The sequence below is a fragment of the Hemicordylus capensis genome, chromosome 1, assembly GCF_027244095.1.
Source record: "Hemicordylus capensis ecotype Gifberg chromosome 1, rHemCap1.1.pri, whole genome shotgun sequence".
Taxonomy (NCBI): domain Eukaryota; kingdom Metazoa; phylum Chordata; class Lepidosauria; order Squamata; family Cordylidae; genus Hemicordylus; species Hemicordylus capensis.
The window spans coordinates 37973384-37991823 of NC_069657.1; the positions used below are offsets into that span (position 1 = coordinate 37973384).

At 42.4% G+C, this 18440-nt stretch overlaps 1 protein-coding gene and 1 long non-coding RNA gene across 10 annotated transcripts in view; one reads left to right on the top strand and one right to left on the bottom strand.

The window, feature by feature from the left end:
• The window catches only part of LOC128336661 (uncharacterized), a 36028-nt gene extending 18687 nt beyond the window's left edge, over positions 1-17341 (top strand). For both annotated transcript variants that reach the window (XR_008312031.1, XR_008312032.1), the window contains 2 exons: positions 10398-10433; positions 16564-17341. This is a non-coding gene — a long non-coding RNA (uncharacterized LOC128336661). The remainder of the gene's footprint in view (positions 1-10397; positions 10434-16563) is intronic.
• SPATA7 (spermatogenesis associated 7) overlaps positions 1-17544 on the bottom strand; it is a 102426-nt gene extending 84882 nt beyond the window's left edge. For 2 of the 8 annotated variants that reach the window (XM_053276590.1, XM_053276571.1), the window contains exons 1-2: positions 17288-17417; positions 2028-2102 (exon numbers count right to left, since the gene is read on the bottom strand). In XM_053276590.1, coding sequence (XP_053132565.1) covers positions 2028-2102; positions 17288-17339 — 127 coding nt within the window. In that variant the 5' untranslated portion in view covers positions 17340-17417. Of the gene's footprint in view, positions 1-1215; positions 1346-2027; positions 2103-6552; positions 6651-16776; positions 16966-17287 lie in introns of those variants that run through there. The other 6 variants (XM_053276563.1, XM_053276553.1, XM_053276580.1 and 3 more) reach the window with 5 other exon arrangements.
• Positions 17545-18440: the final 896 nt, after the last annotated feature.

The window sequence follows — 18440 nt, forward strand, 5'->3', positions numbered from 1 at the left end:
GGAGGCGCCAAACTGGCTCATGCACATCCCTACAATGAACCACTGGTGGAGTGAGCAAATGTGCAATAACACAAGAAGTTAATTTAGTTGTGCTTTTTAACAGGAGATTTGCAGAATGGCACTATTACACAACAGCTCTATAGCATTCTTGAGCAAATGTCCCTCCCCATTAAAACAAATGAGACATGTCATAGTTGAGCAACTGTTGCATAGCCAGAAGCATGCTTGCAGTAGTGCAACATTAGTCTGGAGCACAAGCTCTAGACAGCGCAACTAGCTAGCACAACAATTTGGTGCTAGCACATCCTTCCGTGAGCTGTTTATTGCTCTGGATGTCAGCCACCTTAATAAACCAAATTCTTAAACACATGCTTCTTTCTGTATGCGAGTACTCACATGATTAAACACATTTTACTTTAAAAGGCCCACAATCCCTCAGGTTCCTTCAATAATTAAGAACAAAAGAGCCCTACTGGATCAGACCAAAGGCCTATCAGACCAAAGGCCTAGCATCTTGTCTTCCTCAGTGTTCAATCAGATGCTTCTGAGAAGCCAACAAACAATATTCCTCTGCTTCCATGGTATCCCAGCAGCTGAGTTTCTGAGGAATATTGCCTGGAGCCATATAGCCATCATGACTAACTGCCACTTACTAGCATGTGAGAACTCTGGCTATACTCACCAGGACCTCAGCATTTAAATGGTGATTGGGCTCCTCTTGAGCAAAGGAGTTCTACTTCAATATCCACAAACCCAGAAGCACGTCATTCAACTGCCACCAATACTTTGGCATGCAGTTTCCACCCATTTCCTGGCCCTTAGAGCATGTTCTTGTTTTGCAGATTATATAGAGCCTCATGACTAGCCCAAGCAGATAGCAACTTTTTCAGACGTGACTTTACCGTGACTTTATTTTGGGAAGGTGGGGTGTGCATTCACATATCAGCCAGATTTACTCCGAAGTCCATGTGATATTTCAGAGAGCACTTTACACACAATTTGATTTCCCCCCTCTGTATTGGAACCTAGCCTGATTTATGTCTGGGGTAAAAAACATCCTCTTTTTGTGTCGGAGTATCCGTTATGCCTCGAACTCTTAGTAAAGCCTCGTGATAAACCCACGGTAAAGCCTGCTGTCTGAAAAGCTTCCGGGAGATCTAGTCAACTCCTAAACAGGCACACTGGAAAACAGAGCAGAAGAAAACCAACACTCACATTAGAATCTGATTCTCCCGTTACCAAGCCATGAACAGGCAAAGCCCGAATCACAGAGCCATTGGAGTGGTGCTTCTGAGATGTAATGTTCAGCTTTTAACAGCCAAAGCAACAAAACATATCCTTGCACATGACACTACGATGATATGCCCAAAGCAGCTACTCCAGAATAGCCCCATTATGAAGTCAATGTGACTACTCTGGAGTAAAGTGGTTGAAGGACTTCAACCCCTGGCAGCATATTTCATATCACTCTGGGCTGAAAGAACTGATCAACTAACTGGTGAGGCACTTAACTATTTATTCCTAATACGAACATGTAGACTTTTAAACTGGCCTTTAAACAGTACAATCTCTTATGAAAAGATGCTCATTGCTATGAAAGAGTATTCAGTGCTGTATACATCTGATATGCATCTGCTGAACTAGTTCAGCTATTTGATGTGTGTGTGTATTTAAAATAAATATTTAGCCATGTTTCATCAGCTGTTTGTACACTGAGATACTGTATTATTGATCTAATTGGTAAAAAGCAGGGCAGTCAAAGTACTAAAAACTTTTAACCAGTTGATATCCCTGTGTTAAACAACATTATTATTTCGGTCAACCAAGACAGATGGAAGCTTGAATAACATTATTTTTAAAATTCTGAGCCAAACTAAGGTATTACTACAGTGCTTACATGAAATATTTTTATAGTTTACACAATGAACATTTTAATGCAAAGATACATGTACACACAGAGATACAGACAGACATTACACACACACAAACACACACAGTTATTTAATTCATAATTTCATATTACTTACCATTACTTTTTGTACTTAAATGTCCTTTGAATGGGCTTGCTGGTCCATACCTAGGAATGGATTGGTATTCAATCACTTAAATAAAAATAAAGAAAAAATAAAGCAATTAGAAAGAAAACAACCATTTTCAATAAATAGACTAAAACAGGATGCCACTCATTAAAGCATAGTCAATGTTTGTTTGTTTGTTTTGTGATTACCTACTGTGAAAAATATAAGACTGTTGGAAAATTAGGAAATTACATGACCAGTTACCTTAGTTCAATATTGTTATATCAACCAGTATCTCATGAAGAAAATTGCTGATTTAAATCTATTCATGCTGTGTCCAACACATCTATTAAAATTTAAAGTATATGATTATCTGCTAAACACATCTATAAAAATTAAAGTATATGATTAACAGCCTGATCTGATGCAGAAAAGTTTATCTAAGTTGTGGGTTTCAATGAATTTAGGCACATTTCACCCTGCAAAAAAGCTGGGCTGTAAAATTGGCAGGTGTGGGGTGGGTTGCATACGCTTTGTTTTACCCCTAAAATGAATGTACAGACCCAATTCTTTTTGCCAGAATTATAGCAACTTTATTAATAGTTTCAAGCTATTTAGGATTATGGCTTTAGAGCTAAATTGGGATAATTTATGAAAAGTGGTATCTAAATCTAAATATAAATGAATAAATGAATAAATAAATAAACAGGAGAACAGATGACAATAACCATTGATAAAATCACTGTTGGAGGAACTATAGTACATGTTCTTAGGAACAAAACCTTGCAGTTCAAGTGTTGGGAAAATGTATTATCTCAGCAACAGAAGTCCTACTTTGAGGAAAGGCATCTAGATTCCTGTGCAAGAAATGAATAACTGCACATTTATTGCATGAAAAAATTGAATGGTCTGGCAAGATCTGAAACAGTTAATATCCAAAACAGTCTATGACAAAATTTGGAGTACTACCTGATTCCTAAACCATAGTACTCCAGATGTTGTTAACTATAATTCCCATCATTCCCAGCTACAATTTATTGGGGCTAGGGATGATGGAAGTTGTAGTTCAGCAACATTTGAAGTACTACAGATTGGGAACCCCTGGTCTATTGTTTGGTTCAGCATGAATTAGCTTCAGGCTTGCTTGCTTCATCCTTTCCCTCCCAAATCCCTTCTTCCCTCATGTACTCCAATTCCTTCCCTGAACAGGGCAAACTCTGGGTTGTGCAAACCATAGTTTGCCTGGTTGAGAAGTAAGAAACTATATGACTTGTTGCAAGATTGGAAGTCAAGGAGGGCACAAGGGAAGGAGGGAGTGCATGAGAACAAAGGTCTCTTAGGAAATGCCAAGCCATGCTTTGGTATTACATCTGAACCAGACCTATTGGCAACTTCAGTGAAATCTTAACAGCTAATAATATAAGAGTCTTGCAGCTTTTAAAAGGATCAATAATGAAATGGATGTAGAATAGTAAGTAGCAAAAGAAGTTATTTCTAAAGCTATTTTTTCCTAAGTGGGTCAAATGCTATGTTACTTTTTACCTAGCTACTGTCAGCATTAAACGGTTGTCAGCCAGAATTGCCTTCTTTTTAAAGCTCATACTATGTCAAAGCAATATTTCCAATCAGTCTATGTCTTCATAACCACTTAGAGGGTGAGCTATTCCATTATGTAAGCTCTTTTACTTGCTTTTACTATTCTCAAAAGGTATGCAGATCGCATTTTGCATAAACAAAAACAACAAAAAGATAATAGAAAACCTTCTCTATTCCCTAGGAACCTAGGAGGAATCATCGTATCCGTTAGTCTGTAAGCATCTATCCATTAGGTTCTATGCTACAGAGGCAGTGATCTTGGTGTCACAAAGCGATCAATTTACCTGCATATGAACTACTCTACACACTGCAATAACTACTGGTTTAGTTGAATTCTAATATGATAGTACTGTACTGTATTCAATAATGCATTTTACTTGCTCTTATCAGAGAACTCCATTGTTCTGAATACTTTTAATGAATAGTTTTGCATTCTGAATAGTAGTCTCATGTTTCTGGCTTGTTCTCTTGTTTGACATAATCCTCTCTCCCAGGTTCGTCTTCCTTAGAGTATGCCAAGTGCTACTATTAAACCTGTCTCTTTTCTAGTGTTTAGCGCATACACTGTTTATCTCCTTTTCAAGAAGTCATCCACTGACCCCACTCTGCAAAGTGTATCTGGGACACTTGCCTTAGTGTTGGCCAGAGTCTGTCTCTACAAGAATCTGTCTGCAACCCTCCTGGAAAATGAGCCCAGGCAACCCCAATTTTTATTGGTCAATTCACCATTTTGTTTCAAGACGGCAGCCACTCAAAGTATAAAGCCCCTTGGTAATCTGACATGTACTCTGTATTCTTACCCCTGTTCTTACCCCTGGACTTCGGGGCCAAAGTCTAGGGCCTCCACAGCCTGGGGCCCCCGAAATCCTCTTTAGTCTGTCCCGGGCAGTTTGGTTGCCCAGCGGAACATAATTATGCTTAATTTGCAGGGGAGGGGGGGCCTCCAAAGGCCCTTAGGTCCAGGCTCCAGAATTATCTAGGTGCACCTCTGCATGTACTGATAATCAGATACAAACCAAATTCAAGCACATCGGGAGGAGGTCCTAGGTAAGAGTCACCAAGTTAAAAGAAGTAGGGTCATTCCCACAATCATGAGAGGGGTGGAGAGGGTGGGCAAGGGAAAGGCAGGGTTGGTCCTACCTCCCCCCACACCAGACAATCGGTAGGCTCTTCTTCGGTGTGCCACCACACAGCCACACAATCCATGCTGCTTCGTGCAACACAGATCTCTGGAGGCTGGGACTCATTTCCCCTGCCTCCAGGAACCTCACAACACACCACGCAATGAGCATGGTGCACTGGGTGATTCCCCCAGGAGTTGGGCGCTCCAGGCACCCCTGTGTATGCTCGAGCTGCATACTCAAGACCCTGGACCTGGGGGAAAGGGTGCACTTGTGCCTTTTACCCAAGTAAAAGCCCGGGTAAAAACCTCGGGCTACTGGGGGAAGCAGCACCAGAATTGGCCTTGATTCTGGTGCTGCACATGAGCAACCCTACTCAGGTAGGACTGCCCTAACCTGGGTAGGGCTGTTTGTGTGCACAGTCTCAGTATGTTCCATTTGTTTTACTTAGAACTACAAGGCAGTATATTTATTTATTTATTACCATCTATATACCATTTTCAACCAAAAAAAATTATCAACGCAGTTTACATGGGGGGAAAATAATAGAAGAAATATTTGGAAGATATTTCTATATATGACCCTCCAGGCGGGGGTGGGTAGGTGCTAAATCATGTGCCCTGAGAGCAAACATGGAGAATGAGAGCAAAGTGATGCCTGGTAAATTTGGAAATGAGATAGTTTAGAAGACCTTCTCCCATTATAAGCGTGGTTCAGACCCCTCTGAACTCTGTCCTTGAAAGGAGCCTGTAAGCTAAGTGCACTCAAGGCTTGCCTTGTAGCACACTGCACAGGGAGGGGCATGAGGATGCAATGATTGCTTCTCTCCCCTCCCTGCAGATCCTTTTCTGTTGCCATGGCCATGCCCCTGTACACTCCGCAACCTTTAGGGACATATTCCAGGTCTATTACATTTAAGGTCTAATTCTATGAACAGCAGGTGAGGTAGACATGCATTCCATTTGTGTCCATCAGAAGTAATGCTGCCCAACTATCCGGAAGTGGAAATGTCTGGAAGCTGTTTTAAGTCATTCCACAGCTGTCCCATTGCGCGACATCATCGGGATTGCCTTTCAAGTTGCACAACAGCCCTAGTGGGTCCCTAATGCCGATGTTCTGCTGTGTGGAAAACGTCAGCCAATCCCCCAGCCCCCAGCTCAAGTCCAATATTTCTGGCAAACTCACTGGGTCATTTAATGCTTATGCGTACGTATATCAAAGACAAAAACCCCTTACTTCTAAAAAATGACATTTATCTATGTTGATAACATTACTATAGTTGTTATAAGGCATAAAAATATGTCCACACCAAATACTCTGAGTAGATTGCTTTTGTGCATCAGCCAACTCAATCCTGTGCATGCTTATTTGTAAGTAAATCCCAATCGACTTGCTCCCAAGTAAGTGTGCATAGGATTGCAGGCTTAATCTATAATACTGTATATCCAAGAGCAGGCCTCAAACTTTTCTGATAATCTTGCCCCTTGTTGAAATCTCTCCTTCTGCAACTCCACTACTGTGGAGTTACTACTGAAATGAGAACCCTGCAAAACCACCCAAACTGTGCAAAAATAGGATGCTATACCAGTGATTTTACACCAGTATGGGATTTACAGGCACTAATGTTTAGGGTGGAGTTGCCCAATATTCTAACTTCTCTTATGTTATCCCTTAAAGCATGGGTTGGTTGTCTTCATAACAAACTTTTTTGCTTATTGCTACTATTCAGCGTTTCGGAGTATCATTAATTCCAAGAAATACTGGCTTCCAAGCTCTCCATTGCAGATATACATAATAATAGATGGAAGAGTTCTTACATCGAAGCAGGCTGCCTTCCTCAATCGAGTTCAGTTCCTGCTTGCTCATTGATCAGTCTACCTTGTTTTACCACTCTGGCACACCAAGACCCCTAGAACTGGCAAAGAGACTCCAGTATACAAAATGCATCTCATATGTAAAACAAGGGTAATTTTGGCCAAACTTGCACACATCATCAGCTTTGTTGCAACAGAGAACCAGTTCATATAGACACCAGTTTCTTCACGAGTGGGACACGGCATCCTGAGAGTCCCTGACATCACTGCAGGACATGCTATTGAGGCATCATTTAATTGCATGCTTAAAAAGCTTGGGAGTGCATATAGGGGGCGATTGAGGGCCCCTCTCATGTGATTAAAGGATGCGATTAGATCATGTTGAAACGTCTGTCAGTGACATCAGGGCGGACACATGCATGACATGACCCCAATGTTATCATGTGAAGAAGTTGGTGTTCATCTGACCCAGCTCAGAGTTAAATACTAAGGAAAACAGAATATTGGCAACACAACTGTTTCTTGAAGGGCAGAGCAAAGAGAGCAGCTATGGTGACGGTATCAGTGAATGGCAAATGCAAATGATCAGTTTGTAACTGTAAACCTGCATCTTCCTTGGACTTATTTAATTAAGCAAAATACTCTTGCCTTTTAGCAACAGTGCTCAGTTTTTAATAATACCACTCTGATGTTGTAATTAAGGGTCAGCATTTATGCATTTGTTTGTTTCTTTGTTTGCTTTTCACATTTATATACCAACCCATATACAAATCTCTGGACTAAAATATAAACAACAATTAAAACAATTTCCCATTTCAATCTTCTAATAAGACCAATGGCTTGGTCACAAACATCTCTGCTGGTCTGAAATTTAGGCTTAGCTTTCATAGACCACAAATGAGGCAGTAAATATCTTTCTGTCCTATACTATTTCAGAATTTAGGTGAGAACTTGCATGATTGAGTGCCCTGTGCCAGAAGCAATTGCTCAGAAAAAGTCAGATGAGATTTGGAAAAGGTTTTTAGAACTCTGTGCAAGTCAACTGTGCAGAAGGGCATGTTTCATACTTCTATGGTTCATATTTTGGTATGCTTGTGGAAGGCTCTGGGCTATAAGACAGACATAAAAAGTTAGTGCATGTCATAAGGAGGTGCACAGTATGTATGCTTTCTCTTCTTTCCTTCCATTCATTCTTCTTTCTTTCATTCTTTCTTTCTTCCTTCTCCCTTACTGAGACATGGGGAAGGGGAGGTCAGAATGGGTAAAGGGAAGGTTAGAACAAGTTTGCTGATCACAATCTGTAGGGCTACGGAGGATTGTCTGAGAGAGGACACAATGGGGTCATGCATTACTTTTTCTTATTCTCTGTTTGAAAAAGTCTAAAAAAATCTGAATTTTTTTTTTTTAAAATCTTGTACATCCACAGATAACTAGATGTCAGAGAAAAGGACTCTATCCCAGTCTTATTCCTCACATGCCAATCTTTTCTAGGCAGCAATTATTATTATCAACAGTTTTGTATGGAAAAGAATTCATCATGGGAACCTCCACTGGTAGTTTGAAACAATACAGCCTAGAAAGGATGACCACCTCGCCTGCTGTTCATAGAACTAGGTCTTAAAAGTATACTGAGGATCCCACATCTCCCCGCCCCACACATTTATATTCAAACTAGACCTTAATATTTGCTTGTGACTGCTATTGTTGCTTCTTCCAGTGTCACACCTTTTAAAGCTACAAGAACAGAAATATATAACTGATCACAAGTAAATTGTGACATATGCTCAGAGGCGTATCTAGGGAAAATAGCGCCTAGGGCAAACACTGAAATTGCGCCCCCTGTCCAAGCATCTGACACCCATCTTTCAGATAACTTTACCATAATATCAGCTGAAAAATACAAGTCAAGCTCGTTAATCTTTTAATATTTCAAAAACTATTTAGCAGTGGACTTAGACAGACCAAAAAAATGCTGGAAAACTACAAATTTCAGTATGTGGGGGCTCATGAAATACCCAAATACTATGTGGAGATGTACTTGGAAAACTAAACAGAAGTGCCTGTCTAATTCTCTACTATGCATTGTAGCATCACCATTACATAAGTTTTAAAAATAAATGGAGAATTTGACTTTTCCCAGATACTCTGTAAATAATTAAAGGATATGCAGAGTAAACTGTGTCACTGCTTGGAATATATTCTAGTCTTTCAGAAAGACAGTTAAAATGAGAGAAAGAGAGCAAGAAACTCCCAGTGGGCCTTAATATTAAGGGTTTCACACTGATTCAAAGACAAACTCACCATTAATAGCCATATTAGCAAGACATCACATTTAACTCACTTATCACAAGAAGCAAAGTAAGAGCAAATGAATACAATCCTAGCTCTTAAGCGTCAGCTCAGTATTCACAAGCCCTGATTCTCTGTACATAGTGCCAATCTGAATATGTGTACAGTGTCTTATATTATATTTTTATTATTATTATTTTTACCCATAGCCCCTTTGGGGGGCTTCCTAAAGGCTGGGGGGGTTGCAAAGGTTCCCCCTCACCCCACTGGCCTCTAGGGCCTCGCAGGGACCATTTGAGCACGTGCAGTGGCCGTTTTTAAAAATATTTTTTTTTTTAAAAAAAAGGCCACTGAAAACAAAATGGCCACCGCGCATGCTCAAATGGCCTCTGCAAAGCCTGGCATGACCTAGAGCCTCACAGAGGCCATTTGAGCATGCACGGTGGCCATTTTGTTTTTGGCAGCCATTTTTAAAAAAAAATAATTTTATAAAATGGTGCCCCCCCTTCAAGTGGCGCCCGGGGCACGTGCCCTGCCTGCCCTACCCCTAGATACGCCCCTGCATATGCTAGTATCAAGATCAATAAGATACCTTTTGCTGAGCCTGAAAATGCTTCCAATTTAAAAAGTTTGGAGTCTCAGTTGTGCTGATTATGCACACCAGACACCTGGGAACTATGCTGATCCCTGGTGCAGGGGCACACAGAGGCATGCATTTTTAACTGGGGACCATTGTGCAAAAACCTATGCAACTTTGTTCCTGTGCATAGTGCTTTGTGAACATTCAGTTTCACTGGCTAACATCCTGACTGATGCTGAGTGCACACTTCTAACAGCACATACAGTGTGTACCCGTACAGGTATGGCCCCATACTTCCAAAGCACAGATGCTCTTGTGTAACATAGGCATTTTTCAGCACTCTCCCTGTGCCCTGGAAGCACTCTGTTACCATAGATACTCATCCCTGGAGGTCAGTAACATGTTTCCACTGTAACAGAGCACTTCCGGAGCCTGGAGAGAACAATGTGAAAGCAACGATGTTAATCACAATGTTGGCCACTGTAAACTATGCAACCAGCAGTGCAGAAAGTGCCATTTAGATGCATCCTAAGATTTAACTCACTGAATATATGTAATGACTTCTATACATTGTCTGGTTCCATAGAATACAGATTTACTTATTTCTTGCATATCATAGATCCAAATTAGTTGAAAACAATATAGATTCATACTGACAAAAAGGAAATCTTTGACAGGAAATTGTAAACTTGCTGTGTTTGTAGTTTACCAATGTATACTCCTGGACTAGAAAAGCTGGAATTCTATGAAAAAATATGTTTTTAATGGTGGTAGGTATCAGCTTCTGCCACATGTGCTGTAGGAAATCTTTATAATCCATTAAACAGATAGGAAAACTAATACATTTATCACAGAGGATTACATGATAGAGGGTTCTCTCATCTCTCTAAGCAACAAACTAACATACAGTATAAAGTGTAAGGTAAGCCATTTATAAATCTCTGAAATCTAATTCAATTTTCCTTGTTTTTTTATTTAGCATTACTGAACTGAATGGTGAGTTTTAAAGTAAATGGTGAGTTTTAAAGTATTTGAGCTTTCAGACTGTTCACAATTTGATTTTTCTTGCTGCAAGGGAGTTTTTGGAGTGAGGTGTTCCTGCTTTGGAACTGTAATTTTCAGAGGAAGTCCTCCTTGCTCTCTATCCAAAAAGGTGTATGTTGATTGGTTCAGGAGCGGTGTGCTTACCCATCCCCTCTTCTGGGTCTGTGCAGTGATTGCAATGCCACACTGGCCAACAGTGTCTGTTTTTCATAGGGGCTTCCTTTCCTTTCTTGGGCATCTTTAAGTATACTATAGGCTCCGTCTTTTAATGACTTACACATCCTTCTTCTAAGGAGCTCAGAGCGACTATAAATGTGGTTATCTGCTGCTGAGCTCACAACAACCCTGTGTGGTAAACTAGACTGAGAGAAAGTTATTTGCTTAAGATAACCCATTTAGTTTCATGGAATACAGGAATATAAACGAATACCTTAAAGGTAAAGTGTGCTGTCGAGTCGGTATCGACTCCTGGTGACCACAGAGCCGTGTGGTTGGCTTTGGTAGAGTAAAGGAAGGGTTTACCATTGCCTCCTCCCACATAGTATGAGATGATGCCTTTCAGCATCTTCCTATATCGCTGCTGCCCGATACAGGTGTTTCCCATAGTCTGGGAAAGATACCAGCGGGGATTCAAACTGGCAACTTCTGGCTTGCTAGTCAAGTCATTTCCCCACTGTGCCATTATCAATACCTTCCATTATTCTTACTGTGCCACATTTGTTCATTATGTTAAAGCAAGAATGACCAGCATAAGCCCACGCATCTTAATTTTGTTTAGCTCAGTTTTTAAAGTCACATATGTTTTGTGCATGCTCAGGATTTAACTAATCATCAGAGGTGAATAAGGAAGGAATTTACATTAAGCCTTGGGATTATTTTAATGAAAGGCAGTATATAAGTTTAACTATCAATCAATCAATTAATCAATAAATAAAGCCAGCAAGAACAAATCTCTCTTAACACCTGAAATAATAATAACAACTTTGTTAGCCACCCCATAACAAATTGTTCTCATAACAATTTGGAGAGGAGAGCTGGTCTTGTGGTAGCAAGCATGACTTGTCCCCATAGCTAAGCAGGGTCTGCCCTGGTTGCATATGAGTGGGAGACTTGATGTGTGAGCACTGCAAGATATTCCCCTCAGGGGATGAAGCCGCTCTGGGAAGAGCAGAAGGTTTCAAGTTCCCTCCCTGGCTTCTCCAAGATAAGGCTAAGAGAGATTCCTGCCTGCAACCTTGGAGAAGCCACTGCCAGTCTGTGAAGACAATACTGAGCTAGATAGACCAATGGTCTGACTCAGTATATGCCAGTTTCCTATGTTCCTATGTCCATATAACAAATTGTCCAGCAAGCAGCAGGCACAGCCTCTAGTTTAAGCATGGAATCCACAGGTTTCATTTTAAGCACATGGGAAGTTAAGACTCAAATTGCTGACAGACACAACAAAAATCATCTAGCTGTCTACTGCCCTGGAGATGGATTTATTAGCCACAGTTAAATGAGTCAGATAGGTCAGGGAGGTCAGTCTTGTACTTCAGCACAGGCAAGTGCTCTGCTGAACAAGGTTGGAATTAATGATGCATGTGATCAGTCTGACCCTCAGAGGGCTAAATTAGAGCAAGCCTCAGTGGCATGAATAAGGCACAAGTATTATGAGTTACTACAGAAGTTACTTCTCAAAGAGGTAGCTACTTTATTCTTTTATTCTTCTGCCCAGTGGAAGTCACCTCTGATAACATTTTCTAAACTGAAACATTCAGTTAATAATATGAATCTTACAGAAATATATGCATAATTTCCGCTCAAACAGCATAACTATTACAGTGGCCAGCCTATAAGTAAATTATGTCTTATTTGCCACAGTAAGATCACATTTGTGTGTCACTGATTAGCAATAAGACTATTTTATGACAATTTCAACCTTTGCCAGACACAAGCCTTGAGAGATAAATGGCCCAATGCAGACCACTAGCTTTGAATAATAAAGCTGGTTTGGAGCAATTGTATTAATGGGCATACATAAATAACACAGATTTGTCAATAAAACAACTTGATGTTAAACTAAAGTCAAAGCTGGGGGGGGGGGATTAACTCCATTTCAGGAATTTTTTTCCTGTCTGGAATCTATCACTGCATTCCTACTGAGCCAAGTCGCCATATCACACATTGCCGTACACTAGGGACTCCAAACTCTGCTCCCAGGGAATGCTGAGGGTTCCCATGAAGCACAGTAAGGATTTCTCAATGAGAAGATCAGTAATGGTAGACTAAAGGTAAAGGTACAGTGTGCCATTGAGTTGGTGTCAACTTCTGGCACCCACAGAGCCCTGTGGTTGTCTTTGGTAGAACACAGGAGGAGTTCACCATTGCCTCCTTCCGCATAGTATGAGACAATGCCTTTCAGCATCTTCCTATATTGCTGCTTCCCAATATAGGTGTTTCCCATAGTCTGGGAAACATACCAGAGGACTAGCATCCCTAGGAGACACATGATGCATCACTACCAATTTCCCCTTTGATTGTGCAACCGTGGGAGAGCGTTGAGTATGTTCTAGGTCACACACTCTTTTAAAGTAGGGCAATAGTGAGGCCTAACAGACTGAGCCAGTTCCCCATGAAAACTGAGTAGGTATCCTAGAACACATTCCAGAATTCTGTGGAGCACACAGAATTCCATTGTTATCAAATGCATCCTGAACATTTGAAAACCACTGCCCTAAGCTGAAAAACCTCCGAAGGAATAGTGCAGGGGTAGGTAACTCCAGCTGTTGTTGCTTACAACTCCCATCAGCCCCAGCCAAAATAAACTGTGAATGGGGATGACAGGTGTTGTAGGTAACAACTGCTGGAGTGCCGAAGATTGCCTATCCTGGTAAAGTGTGATTTTATTTATTGTTCAGTTTTTATACCGCCTTTCATAATGCAACTCAAGGAGGTTTAGAAAAGTTAAAATACAATAAAAGTCTATAAAAGTTACATTTAAAACCTTAAAATCAATCAAACATTAAAACCATAAAATGCCAAGAAACAATTAAAAAAAATGCAAGAAAGCCAAGAAATCTGGAGCCTCTAGGAAGTAAAAGCCTATCCCAATTGGCTTTCCTACTGACCAACAGCACCTTCGTCTTATCTGGATTCAACCTCAGTTTGCTAGCCCACATCCAGCCCATCACCGCCTCCAGCCCCCAGTTCAAGACATCCACTGCTTCCCTAGGATCTGATGTCAGGGAAAGGTAGAGCTGAGTGTCATCTGTGTACTGATGACAACTTAACCCAAACTTCCTGATGACCTCTCCTAGCAGTTTCATGTAGATGGGGGACAATACTGAACCTTGTGGGACCCCATAGGCCAGAGACCAAGGAGTCGAGCAGAAGTTTCCCAGCACCACTTTCCCAGGACCAGAACTGGGGCTTTGGCTGACACCTAGCTATAGGGACTAGCCTGCCTGAAATCTGATTGGCCCTGTCTTTGGAGTATGCAGAGGCTGATAACCCAGTATGAGAGGATGACTTCCCTATAACTTGGAAAAAAGGAGATATGTACTAACAAAGTGATATGCAGGAGAGCCTGTGTAGTGGTTAGAGTGTTGGACTTGGACTGAAGAGAGCGGAGTTCAAATCCGTATTCAGTCATGAAACTCACTGGGTGACATGTGTCCCCTCGAAGGTGTGAATACGTCTGCTCAGATGTCTGATGTGTGAGATGTCTGCTAAGTTAATTTTAGATCCTGCTCAATTTGAATCAGGAAGGTCTCACTCTGAATATACATGCACACACATTGCCTTGATATTGCCGCCCAGAACAAAACTCATTCAGTACATAGATGAAAAAAATTAGAGGGAACACTGCTCTAATCGTTTATAAATATGATAAAGTTCATTAACTATATTGCTGCAAGAAGGTGGTATGAACACACTGTTATATATTGCATTATTAATCCATGAATCTGTTTTACATCATTGGTCCATCCCATTTCTGTCCACTTTGATTAGTGTACCCCAAGGTAGAGAAAACAGAGGCACACAGATTTCCCAGCACTGTTTTTCAGTTCTGCTGTCTGAAACATTTAGTGGAGATGAGTCTTATTCTGTGCAAGCAAAGAATATGCTCTATCACAAAGCTCTGGACATTTGTCTTTCACGTCCTCCTTTTATTCATCCTGGTATAAATTAAGGGAACTCAGTGATCCCCTGAACTCATTGATCCCCTGCTAACTGATCAAAGAGGCACCTTTTTAAAGTGGTGTTTCTCTTTACTGAGCAGGAGGAGAGCAACTGGCCCTGTCCACCCCCAGCATAGCATCCCTCCAGTGGCTGTTGCTGGTATTTCTTATTCTAGATTGTGAGCCCTTTGGGGACAGGGAGCTATCTACATATATAATTTGTGAAGATGTACCCATGGCTAATCTTGTGTTTGGCAGCTCTCGCAAGAGTTTGCGAGTGAGCTGCCAGGAGGGAGAGAGAAAGAGGCAGCAGCAGCTGGGTGGGGGAGAAAAAGTGATGGCAGCCGGGGGGAAGGAAAGCGGTGGCAGCCGGGGGGGGGGAGGGAAAGCAGTGGTGGCCGGGGGAGGGAGAAAAGTGGTGGCCAGGGGGGCGGAAAACTGGTGGCGGTGGCTGGAGGGGAAGGGAAAGCGGCGGTGGCCAAGGAGGCCAAGAACCAGGGGAGAGAAGGAGAGGGAGGGGGAAAGGGAGAATTAGACACGTAGATCCTTTGTGCCCGGGCCAGCTTATTTATTTCTTTATATCTATGTATACTGCTTTGGGAACTTTTGTTGAAAAGCGGTATATAAATATTCATCATATCCGTATTTAATATTCTCAGTGAGACTTACTTCTGAGTAAACATGACTGAGATTGTACTTCATGAGTATCTTTCTTGATTTGTGAATTGTGCCAATACAATACAAAATAAATAAAAGGCTACATTGACTTTGAGCACAATCAAGCGCCTGTGTGCTCAAGATTACTGTATTATGAGAAAAATTACCTACTCCAGTGGATTGTGCTAGCTGAAGCAATTGAATAAGCCAGGGGTTCTCAACTTGGGTCTCCAGATGTTTTTGGACGACACCTCCCATAATTCCTGGCCGCTGCGGATGATGGGAGTTGTAGTCCAACAACATCAGGGGATCCAAGCTTGAGAACCCCTGGAGTTATTAACAACGAATATTTATATACCACTCTTCAACCAAAGTTCCTAAAGCGGTTTACATAGAAAAATAAACAAGACATAAATAAGATGGTCCCCTGTCCTCAAAGGGCTCACAATCTAAAAAGAAACACAAGGCAAATACCAGCAACAGCCACTGGAGGGATGCTGTACTGGGGTTGGATAGGTCCAGTTGCTCTCCCCCAGCTAAATATAAGAGAATCACCACTTGAAAAGATGTTTCTTTACTCAGCAGGGGTAACTGAGTAAGCAGTAAGCAGCTTTGTTTTGTTTTCTCTGTTATTAGAGATGAAAGTTTGGGTGGTATAGAAGTTTAATAAATAATAATAATAATTATTATTATTATTATTATTTTAATGTTTGTTATTGTTTGGTTTATTATTGTGTTTTTATTTGTTCTGCTGTAATAATTGCATATACTTTGTTGCTTTTGCATGAAAAGTGGCTTATAAATATGTTAAATAAATAATACATAAAAATAAGCAAGGGCCCATGAGTGCTACCTTCCCATAGCAGTCACTGCATAGACATACAATTGCACATATATTTTGGCAGAACTATCCTTTACAGTTTGGGGGATAACAACAAATCTCTGAACTACTGAAAATTAAAATGACAAGCCACTATATCGTCAAGGGCCCCCGAGTGCAAATCAGGTTTACTCAGGAAAGGCTTTGGGTCTTATTTTCATACCCTTGTAATGGTTTGCTGTGCTGGCTGACAAAGGACTGAAGTAGAGGAATGGGCATCTTCTCAAAGGATGAAATAAATAATACCTTAACATATTTTTAAATAAATTGACAGACTCTGACATGGGAACTTTTTTCTTGAGCAGGGGTGATGGTGGTGGTGGTGGAGGAGGGATAGCGATCTTGAAAACTGAGTATATGTTGGCAGGGCTTTATCTTATGAAGGTATCTGTGTATTGCAGACTTGGCACGAAGCAATAAAGATGCTCCTCCTCATCCTTTCCGTACGTGGTTGGAGCAGACCAAAGCATTCTGGAACTCCTCTTCCTCCAGCACGCCTGACTTCACCATAGGACTGAAACGGAGCATTCTGGAACGCCCTGCGGAACTGGAGAAGCGCGCAGTGCCTGCTGGAGCACATTATCCTACACACCTTGGCGTGGGGAAGAGATTACCTGACGTGATGGGTAGGGAAGGAGGCGCTGCGGAGCTGGAGCTTCTCGCATACGCACATTTGGAGCTGAAGAACGTTGGCTTGCCAGCCACGGTGTGGGGAAATCTGCAGAGGCTCATGCGGCCCACGGGCTTCTGAGACACGTGTTGCATGCGGGCACAGGGCAGGCGGGGGTGGTGGTGGGGAGGACTGGATGGGGCTGGCTAAAAATAGCCTCGTAGGATTGGCGGCGCTGTTCAATTAATGGCGCTGGCGGGGATTGGACGAGGGAAAAGCACGGGGTTAGAACGATGCCTCCTCCATGCCGAGCAAGAATGGTGCAAGCTCGGGGGTGGGGGGTGCACGCGCAAACCCTCGAATAAGGGAGACGCAACGGGGAGTCCCAGCCTGCTGCTCTTCCCGTTGGGGTCTCGCGGGGAGCCTCTGGGCTAGCTGAGGAGGCGCCTTCTTCCTCCCCGGCAGCCGCACAGGGCCAGCCGACTCCCTCTGCTCCTGCACGCCACCGGCCCTACCTGGGCTCCTCCTCCTGTCGCCGCCGCCGCCGCCCTCCATCCGCACTCCCATGCTTCGGGCCCGGCTCTACCGGCTCCTCCTCCTCGCCCGGGGCTCCCTTCCCGCTGCAATCCGTGGGCTAGTGGCGAGGCACGGCAAGGGGCGGGGCAGAGCGGGACAGGCCTAGCAGCCTTCGGAGTTGCCATGGTCACCGCTGCTCGCTCCGCGGCCGCCGCCACTGCCTGGCGTGTTACGTCCTGGGCCCGGGAAGGTGAAGACCTGCAGCCCAGTCTCTGGTGTTGCATCATGGAAATAAATCCCGCCAAGTTCAGTAGGGCTTTCTGGAGTGCAGGTTTGCAGCCCTAAAGAGAGAAGGGAAGAGACCTCGAGGAAGACGATGTGAGAGTGACACTCTCTGCCTTTGTGCAGAGGTGCACCTAGGTAATTTTGGAGCCTGGATGACCTAGAGGCCTTTGGAGCCCCCCCCCCCGAAGTTAAGCATTTTTTAACACGTCGGTTCTTGAGGGCACAAACCACATCACCCAGGACAGACTAAAGAGGATGGGGGCGGGGGCACGGAGTGTGGAGGCCCTGGACCTTGACTCCAAAGTCCAGGGGTAAGAGCACATTTGTACTCATGTGCCTGTTTACCTTCTCTCTCCTTTGCCTGTAAGGTTTGCCACACTGGTTTTGTGGGGGGTGGGCAATGAGATTTGGACCTGGACTTCCAGTTGCTGACCCTTTTTGCTTAAGTATGTGGTTTCTTAGGACAGTGGCGACCCTCACACCTGGGACTTTTTCACACAGCAGGCTTTACCGCATACTTACTGGGAGGGTTGACGATATTTAATTCTCAGTAGTTCAGAGATTTGTTGTTATCCCCCAAACTGTAAAGGATAGTTCTGCCAAAATATATGTGCAATTGTATGTCTATGCAGTGACTGCTATGGGAAGGTAGCACTCATGGGCCCTTGCTTATTTTTATGTATTATTTATTTAACATATTTATAAGCCACTTTTCATGCAGAAGCAACAAAGTATATGCAATTATTACAGCAGAACAAATAAAAACACAATAATAAACCAAACAATAACAAACATTAAAAATAATAATAATTATTATTATTTATTAAACTTCTATAACACCCAAACTTTCATCTCTAATAACAGAGA